Here is a 10,161-nt window from a genome sequence, read left to right as displayed (position 1 = left end):
TCTCTTCCTGTTTTTTTTTCTTTCATTTGAAAAACAAACATTAAGCCTAGACAGTAAATGAAACACTTATAAATAATTTGTTATTCTTGTAAACGTTTTCTGGGATTTAATCTCTTGTTCGTTCCAGGAAATTTTATCCGTTTATTAAATTTTCTAAGGTTCAACGTTCTCCGTCTTCGTTACTTAAGTATGTGCATATTAGAGGTATCGAAATTTATTTATTTGTTGTCTTAAAAATGATTACCCTTACGTTTTATAACAGAAATATAGATATTTATGTTATGTATCAGGTATTTTTTGAATTATTTTCAGCAAACTGGAGGTTATCTATTATTCCCTTTTATTTCCGTTTTGTAGAGATGGAGCTTTAAAGTAATCATTTGTCACTGACACAGGTGCTCAGGAGGGATCAAGAAAATTAACTTTTATTGTTTCACTTGCTTAGATGGGATCATCTTCTCGAAAGAATCACGTTTAATGAAAACAAAGGAGGATGAAGCCAATAAAATTGTTTTGCCGGATTAACTGTAAAAAGCGCGCTCCATTGAGATCTTTATTTTCTGGTTTTACTTTGTTGAATAAAGTATAAAGGTCCTTTGATAATCTTAATTAATTGAAACTTAATTATATCTTTGTTAATAAGGATGCGTTCATTCTTTTGATATCAACGTATTTTTATCAAAGAATTTATGTGGGCAATATGGATCCAGTTGTGGGTATGCAATTTAATACGAATTCGAAGTTTCACAGGAAGCAAATGGAAATTTGATTACTTTGATGTTACTCAATGTGGATTCCACAAAATGAGATCTTCGTGATTAATGTGAAATTCGATTATAATAAATACATTTTACTAAAAAGCTGTCTATAAATAAACACTAATAAATTTAAAATATAACAAATTATTATTATTATTGTTTAAATAAACACCTAAGTTTTTAGAATAAAAAAAATAAGTATACACATACATATTATAAGTTTATAAAACAATAAACATAAATAAAAATAACTTATGAATAATTTTAACTTAAGAAGGTATATTCATATGTTTAATTATACAGTTAAAATTAATAACATACATATATTCTAATTGATATTACATTAAATTAATTTCAATAGCTGTATACACTCAAATTAGGTATTGTGTTTTCAATGTATTGTCGTTTCATGTGTTTTACATGCTAAGAGCGTACTACTATACTATTATTATATTGTAATTTAAACATGTATAATAGGTGTATGTATATTCTATGTAGTTATGCTTTTTATTGATATTTTATATTCCTATTCGAAAATAAAATAGTCACTGGAACTTTATCGATTATCTATTTCGGGTATTTGATTCTTGACAAAATTTAACCTGCATAATAAATTATCTCGCATACAATAAATTAGGGTATACCTATTACTTTGATTTTGTTTGCAAATCTGTCTTGAGGCTCTGGAAAAACCTACTATAAATATCCCCATATTACGTACATGTAAAAATTAGCGATTTTCCACAGGCGCTGAAGTATACTGATGTGTAATAAAATATGAGTTGAATAAATATCAATTTTAGAGTATTTTATATGATTATAAATAATATTTATTTCAATATTTTAAGTTAAAATGTATGTGCCTGTTATGCGATATATGCAGCCCAGATTACAGACAGTTATTCATAAGCATCTTGATAGCAATTTTAATTGTCTTCATTATAAGCAGTTAATTTTTAAAGCTAAACAGATAAATATTTCAAAAAAGTGAAGCACATATTTTTACACAACTTGAATACATTACTGACATAAAATTTGTAAACAACAAACTCTATCATGTAAGTACATTTTAAATACTGATTTTTTATAAATATTGTATTGTCGTGAACACTATTTTTACTATAATTTATACTTACAGTTCGTTATATTATTTGTTTTAGATTAAATAATTAAAGAAACACAATAAACTATGTCAGAAATACTTTATTTAAATCAAGTTTACAAAGAGTAAAATATTGCAAATATTTGGGTCAATAAATACAAAATGCCTCAAATGTTTTTCTTTTATACAAAATTAATACAGGGTGGCCCATAAATTAAAAAGGGATTTAAATATCTAATAACAGTAATGTTCCTTGAAAATCCTATAATAATTAAATATTTCCCATAAAATGTTAGAATAAAAAATAAATTATAATCAAATATAATATAATAATTTCTAGTTATCAGTTGTTCCCATCTAGATCTATGGATCACTCTGTAAATAGTGGTAACATCAGGGTAAACATTACAAAACCACAAAAGTGAATTATATTGCAAAAAACGATATAAAAACAGATCATAGAGAACTAAAATGAAATCCTTATTTTATATAAAACTATAAAACAAAATCATATAAAAATCTTTTACAAAAAAATTATACCTATTAGGAAAATTTCCGAATATTGCTCTCCCCAAAAGTCAAATTGTGGAATGCAATATCTTCCATATCTGTACATGTCCAAAGTGGAATATGTTTCTTTGTTTCCGTGTTACCACCACCCCCCACAATAACACAACATCTCAGATGAAAACACGGAAAGACCAGATCAAAATCAAAAATACAAAACAGTTCTTCGGCTGCGCATCTCATTTACAATATAAAAATATCATTATATCAGTCAAATGCATCTCCTTGCACATGTACAGAAATTTAAGTAATACGATTTCTTTTATTCGCGCTTTATGGCCTGAGGAGCCTCAGCCAAACCTTTTACTTTGAGTCTGTCGGCTGTTTTCAGGAATGCAGGTAACTGTTCTTGACTTACATTCACCTCTCCTGCATACATAAATTCTAAAATTGCTTGCAGGTGGCTGTAAGCTACATCTTTTAGAATGATTATGGGATGTTTAGATGGGTTTTCCTGAAATTAAACAATCCGTTATGTTTTCGATTTATCAGTTGATTTGCCAAGATAATCATAATTTGTCAGAGATATGTGCTCAAAATATAATGTTTACAATCTCCAACACATGTATCATTTGTGGCATTATATTATACCCAAAATATATGAACCTTAACCATAATGACTGATAAAAATGAAGAAAGAATTCAAAAAATCTGTGACTCACACAATATAATTGCATGACATCCAGTGAATGGAATTTCAAATCTGGTGTGCAAACAGTGTTACTTACTTCTAATAAACTTTTAAAATAAGGACTACAAGCCGAAAGGACCATTTTATGTGCTTTACATGTTTGCCCTTCACAAGCTAATGTCACATCTGTAAAACTCTTTTCATCCCTTAGGTGCCGAAATGAAGATACCATATTGCTTTGGAAGTCGTTCCATTTTAAGAAAAACTGCTGTTGATCGGCCATTTTACGAGAATTTTGTGAACTGCGAAAAAAGAAAACAAACAGTTATCAATGTTTACCATACAAATTCATTTTCACATAACCCCATTCGACGTGTTTTTCACGTAATTGCGGGTTTGATAGGACGTTATTTGTCACGGTAGAATACGCGATTTATATGTATACTCACAAGAATATCTTAAGTGAATTTGTTATAAAATAGCTTCCAAAATATTTCAATTTACACAATCATTAGCATTCTGCCAAACAATACAACTAAATTACGCAAGCGCTAAACATTTCTTTTCCTCGGGGCTGTCAGCCGCACCGGGAATTTTAAATTACATTTTTTCTTGTGTTAAATACAATACGTCTGTGCTTCATTTTTTTCTAGATTTTTATTGGATACCGTTTATATTTGTAAAATATTTTTAATTTTAAAAAATAAATATAATTTTTAACAAAAAATAAATTACAATTTAACGGGAAGAGTGGAGAACTCTTGATGGGCGTGTGCAACGTTAAACTACTTCTCGATAGGTGACGCACAAATATCATATATAGGTGTTTTTTGATTTCATAATCAAGTCGAAGTAGTGATAAATTATCGTCATTTCAGTTGGTACAACAATATTTTACTAATTTTTTAAAAATTACGTAAAATTTTCAGACAGAATGTGTCGCAAAAATTTAGGGACCGCTTGTTATTAAGCAAATTGAAAATTAAAACAAGCTGTCTGTTTTGTACATTTTATTTGATTAACTTTAGCTTTATTTCTCAAAAAGAAAACCTGGTATATAATATTGTTCGTTGGAAAAAGATTAGTATAAAGTAATAGTAAAAATATTCTTCTAATCTCAATATTGTCGAAAGGTGGTGAGAAGAAATAAGATAAGAATAAGAATATTTTTATAATTCGGTATGACTTTTTATAATAAAATATAAAATCATGTTCAAAAGTTAGAGATATTAAATTTTTATTTTACTTGTTATTAGCTACTTAGATGAGTGAGTGCCTTACCTATAAAAATGATTTTATTGACATAATGTTTATATTAAAAAATACATTATGAGTTTATTTTTTAAAATAGAATATAATTTCGGGTTATTGTTTCAATGATAGGGGAGCTAAGACGTGCTTCTAACTAATGAGATATCTCCTAATACAAACGAAGTTCTCGAACCTTACCGATTTTTCAGTTTCAAAAACTAGATGGTCTGTTTCAGTTAGTGTGGTGTTTTTTTATTAGTTAAATGTGTATTTCCAACTTAAATTACTATGATAAAATGTTCACTACGGTACGGTTTGAGTACTACAAATACGGTACAAGAATATACGGTGTATATATATATATACACCCGTCTGAATTTAGAGAGAGACATCATGCATGACAGAGACAGTAGAAGTCTGACCCATGGTGGGAGACTTACTGTCTCTAGTGCACATGATGCACATGGATATATATATATATATATATATATATATATATATATATATATACAGTACCTCATTAGATTCAAACTTCTCGAACCGTCACTGGTTATTCTGCTGTGATCATTTAAATAATTTATATGAAATTTATCACAAAAAAAAAAAAAAAATTTACAGAAGTTAGTACAATGTGCATTTAGTTTATAATTGATTAGAATAGTGTTTCCACAGGTATTTGTCCAAATTTGTTCGGATAATTATGTCCCGACGTAAATTAATTTCAGGTGAGAAGGGTGAAGCAATTGGAATGTTGGAATCTACTGTCAATCACATGGAAATCCCAGGTAGGCTTAGTGTTGCATAAAGTGATATTTCTCGCTTATGTACTTGATTTTATCAAATTGTCTTTACTTCAGACGCAGGAGTGATAGACCAAGGAAAATTACTGCAGACGAAGACCGATATTTTTGTCTGAGAACCAGTAGTTCCTTACAGTTCCCTCACTCCAACTAGCTGGTTAGTTAGAAAACGCTACAGGAACTCGTATCACTCCAATTACGGTATGGAGACGCTTGCAAATGCAGGCTTTTTTTACGAACACCATAACGAGGCTTACCATAAGTAACAAAGATTGGAATGGGCAAGGTCTCATGTTCATTGGACGGAAGAATGGAAAACTGCACTTTTCACAGATGAAAGTAGAATGAGTTGTACATTGATGATCACCGAGTTAGTGAATAACTGATTTAAATTCAGAGAGCAATGAAATACTATAAAGTAAAAAGTTGTTATGTTATGTTATGAGTTGTCCATTAAAAAATAAAAAAGTACGTAATTAAAATTAGTTTTATAGCAAACAATATGGATATACCAATAAAGGTATTACAGCTCGTATTTTTAATATATTTTTATAGTTTTTAAACTTTATATCTCCAAAAAAATCGCTCACTTGGGGAAATTCTACGCCAACTTGATTTTATGGGCCCTAGAATGTAGACAAAGCAACCGTAAAAGACCTCGTAAAGTTCTATTTAACATTATTTAAATTTAAACATGTAACTGTTATGTAATAAATAAATTATTATGTAGTTTTAGTTCATTTGCCATAGAAATTATTTAATGAATCTAACAGAATATGTGCGAGATTTTAATTTTTGTTGTGCGTTTTCTAATTTTATGGCACACCATTTATAAAGCACGGATTTTCCACGTTACGTGTTTGGTTTCCAATTATTCCGCTGGCAATCGGGGAAATTCCGTATTAAACCGGAAAAGTAAATGTGGATTTGAATCGTTCTAATATGTATATAAATTCTATTCGTTTGACACCGGCATTTTCTTCCGCTAATGCACTTTAATATCGGCGAATGTTTCGAATATTCATCCCGTGTTCCTAACATTTCATTTCCGTACTAAATATTTCTCTTTAACATACCCCACACCACTGACGCATTGTTTTTTCCTTTTTTTTTGTTCTGCAAGTGCTTTGAAGTTGAACTCGACGTGTTTTAAGCGTTCGGAAATCGTGCCACAAAGGAAATTAATTGTTAAACGATGAGGTAATTTTACGGGGTAGGACTGGATCGTTCATTTCGACCGAATAACACCACTTTTATTTTATTTAATTATCAACATAGAGGCGGATGTGTCGAACAACGATCCGTTTCGACTAGTTTAAAAGCCTAAAAGTTAATAAAATCGAAATAATCTTCATTGAAAGGTTATAGTTACCTAGGTAAATAGAAACTTATTAAATAGTTTGACACAAACAAGTAATTTTTGGGAAATGAATTAATTATTCTTCAATTGACAAAATTACAGTAGCACTTTACTTTATGGTCTTTCATTGCTCTCTGTTAATATATTATTATTTATTTATTAGTAGTCTTTTGCTTATTATAATTATTTTATCATTTAGTGTGAAACTGTAATAAAAGTTATAATTTAGTGTTGCCAAGACTGAGAGAAACATGAAGAGATGACTATAAGTTTACTGCTAAATAAGTCAATCGTTTCCCGTATTTTTAAAAAGTTTAGGGAAACTTGCCAAGTGGTAGCTTGAAATATACCGAGTCTGGTAACTTAGTACAAGAGGTTAAACTATCGACGTAACCTACCGTTTCGTTAAAACTCATTTATCATCTCCATTTTCTTTTTAATTTTCGCTAATTGTCAATATGCAACGGCAATCTGGAAATTTAAGTTGTGATGAGTGTGCCCAAGCGGTTTGGTATATCCCATACATCCATATGTTAAAATGGTACATGGAGACTGGTGACCATACTTGTGCATAATCGTGCTACAACACCTGCTCAAGATCTTTTTTTGAGACTTTTAACTTAGAGACAACGGTTTGTGACTACAAGTGACTACAGTTTGAGTTAGAAAACTTAGAAGGGGTTCGAGCAAGTATTGAAATTATTCGACAAACGACACAGGGAAGATAATTTGCAATTCCGTGTTCTTGCTTGAGACCAGAAGTTAACTGTGGATCATTGCAGATCTCGGTTAAATTTGGCTAGAGAGCACGTCAATTTTGTCTGCGATAGATGCGTTCGTGTATTTCGACGGTCAAATGAAGGTATGCTCAATTATGGTGTGGGGAAGTATTTCTTTAATAGCACGTACCGATTTGGTGGTAATAAATAATGGAAAACTTAATGCTGAACATTAATTTTAGACATTTTAGAAGAACATATGCCCCTTTTATGGGTTCAAATTTTTTACTTGAATAATGCATGACCAGTTCAGTCCGAAATTATCTTGCTGACGTTGGGATTAATGCTGTGGCCTGGCCAGCTTGCAGTACAGACCTTAACTCAATAGAACATATCTGGGACATTCTTGGGAGACGTTTAAGGTACCACCCTAACCATCCAAATAACTTAGAGGATGTGGAGCGTCTTCCACTTGAAATTTGGGAGAATATGGACCAAAATGAAATTCGAACCCAGATTTTGAGTATGAACAGCAACACCCTATATTAACTTAAGTTTTTTATTTTGTATAAACATAAAAGTTTGTTAATTTTTATTTTTTTATATAAAAACAATGTTTTTTAAGATTTTTTGTAACAATTATAAATAAAAACCTATTTTTAAATAAATAAGAGTGTATACGTTTATTTTTCCCGTTTTCAGAAAATATTAATAATAATCGATTATTATTGGTCTGGTGCGTTAATTTCTGGGAACAGTGTATGTGAAAGTTCAATTTTGACTTGCTTAGAATCACATTCACTGGACTACAGTTTTTAGTGACGAGTTTAAATTTAGTAAGAAATGATGATTTAGCTTATGTTAAACATTTTACATGGACAAAACTAAATTTATTATACCTGCAGTGAAACATGGTGGCGGTTCAATTATGTTATGGGGAGGATTCAATTCTCCTGCCGTAGGCACCCATTTTTACCAAATTTTACACTTTTATTTATTAATATATTCAGTTACAAGTATTTCAACTACTGATAGATCAAAATTAGGTAAGAAATTAATAAGAAAAACAAGCATGTGAATAAATCAAGAAAATGTGATCTTGCTTCCATTTAAAATAGAGTAACAAATTCAATTAAATTCATAACAAAATATTTAATTCCGAGATCTAGATTCAAATAAGACAATTAACATTCATTTTCTCTTTAGTCATTTGGTTTTGTTTTCAGAAAATAAAGATATTCAATGTAATGTACTATTTTTATTTACACATGACTGAAACAGAGTTTCAGCAATGAATAAATGATAACGGACTGTTGCTATCGACTAGTTAACGATTAAAAATCTTGGTAAATAGGAATTACATCCTAGTCGACTGGGTTTTATTAATAAAAGCCGGATTATTTCCTGCTCTTCATAGAATGCACTTTTTTCGAGACTAACGCCTTCGACAATTGCCACCCACCTGGACAATTCCCTATTGTTCACGTACTGATGTACCATGTATCATATTCGGATTGACACAATGGGATTAGCGAGTAGATGAATGGTTTATTGCAACTGATGCATGTTTTCGAGTGCTTTATTAATATTTTGTGTAAGGTAGCAATGAAAATCTAATATTAATACGTTTCGATCTTGTCGATAATATTGGTGAGCAACTGTGGGGCAGCGAAGCCGGAGATGGGAAAATTATGATGACTTTGAAGTGTGATTGCCCGTAGGATTGTGCATCTGTGAAACTTCAGATATCCCAAGTCAACGTCGGAATGATATAACGGCTAACCCCGTAATTAAATCACGAAATCTATGCATCGTGTTCATTAAAGGGAAAGCCCTGCTAAAGAGCAAATGTCGACGGAAATAAGTAAATGTACACATATGTTAGTAATTAAAGGCCCCGGTGGAGTATGGGTGTTCTTTATGCTTCGACAGGTATAATTTTAGCCTGAATGGTTGATTATTTGTGTAAAAAATCTAAAAAAGAACCTTTTTCGACTTAGTAATGTAGGAGTTAAAGAGGGTGTAGCTAATAACGCCTTACCCGTGTATCTCGTCATTATAACGTGATTTACGCGGCATTCGCGGATATTCTTGCCGTGCATATGAGGCCTTTGTTAAGTGGAACCCTTCATAATTATATTATAAACCTTTAAATTACTTAGTCGTTGAGTAATGCGTGCAATTAAAACACTAATGGGGATTCCATTCCCCCTCTAACGAAATTTGCCTACATAATAATTATTTTAATTACGTATTCAAGTTTCGGCGTTTTTTTTTTCTCACATTGGAATCGAATTATTTTTGCAATGAATTCAAATGAACCACTCACAAAAGTTTATACTTTCAAGTTGACTACAATGGGGATATTTTGTGCGCGACTAAAATTGAAACGAATTTAGTAAAAAGCTCTTGTTGCTGACTGCACACATTTTAAAGCATTACTTTTTCCTCCCCAGATTACAGTAAAGGTCCGCCAGAATTAGCAGTAAATTGAAGTGGCGAATGTCCATGCAAACTTCATTAACAGGGATTACTTTTATGACACACCTATAAGCCTCATATATTCATATTTTAATATTAAAGTGGTCATTAAACGGGCAAACTTTCCAGAATGTAATTAGATGTTACTGGTGACATTCGCTGTATCGACTTGAGCAGGATTGTGCATCCGGCGACTGCAAAGTTTTCTACAACTCGATTTATTGGACTAAATGAAAATATGACAAGTATTAGAGTTTTTATGCGAAGCTACGAGATTTCTTAATAAGTTACATAATTTTAGAGTTCATAAAATTCTTTATTCTTCCAGAATTTTTATAAGTAAACAACAAAGAATTTAATAACGGAAAATAATATATAGGACAACTACTGTACGAGTTTATTAAATAAATTAAATAGTTGTCATTTGTAACAAATCAAACAAAGAATAAGTATAATTTTTGATATAAAAATATTCTTACAGAAAAGCTCCTT

The 10,161-nt window shown here is 30.7% G+C and overlaps 1 protein-coding gene across 1 annotated transcript; it reads right to left on the bottom strand.

Moving 5' to 3' along the window:
• Positions 1 to 1,946: 1,946 nt before the first annotated feature.
• LOC109602081 (longitudinals lacking protein-like) lies at positions 1,947 to 3,604 on the bottom strand. The gene is made up of 3 exons (XM_020018412.2): positions 3,508 to 3,604; positions 3,156 to 3,360; positions 1,947 to 2,881 (listed from the first exon to the last, which is right to left on the bottom strand). Exons 2-3 carry the CDS (start codon positions 3,339 to 3,341, stop codon positions 2,690 to 2,692), a joined length of 378 nt encoding a protein of 125 aa, XP_019873971.1. The 5' UTR covers positions 3,342 to 3,360; positions 3,508 to 3,604; the 3' UTR covers positions 1,947 to 2,689.
• Positions 3,605 to 10,161: the final 6,557 nt, after the last annotated feature.

Source organism: Aethina tumida, chromosome 1 (assembly GCF_024364675.1).
Source record: "Aethina tumida isolate Nest 87 chromosome 1, icAetTumi1.1, whole genome shotgun sequence".
Taxonomy (NCBI): Eukaryota; Metazoa; Arthropoda; class Insecta; order Coleoptera; family Nitidulidae; genus Aethina; species Aethina tumida.
The sequence above is the reverse complement of the archived record's forward strand: the minus strand, read 5'-3'. Positions and strand labels throughout refer to the sequence as shown.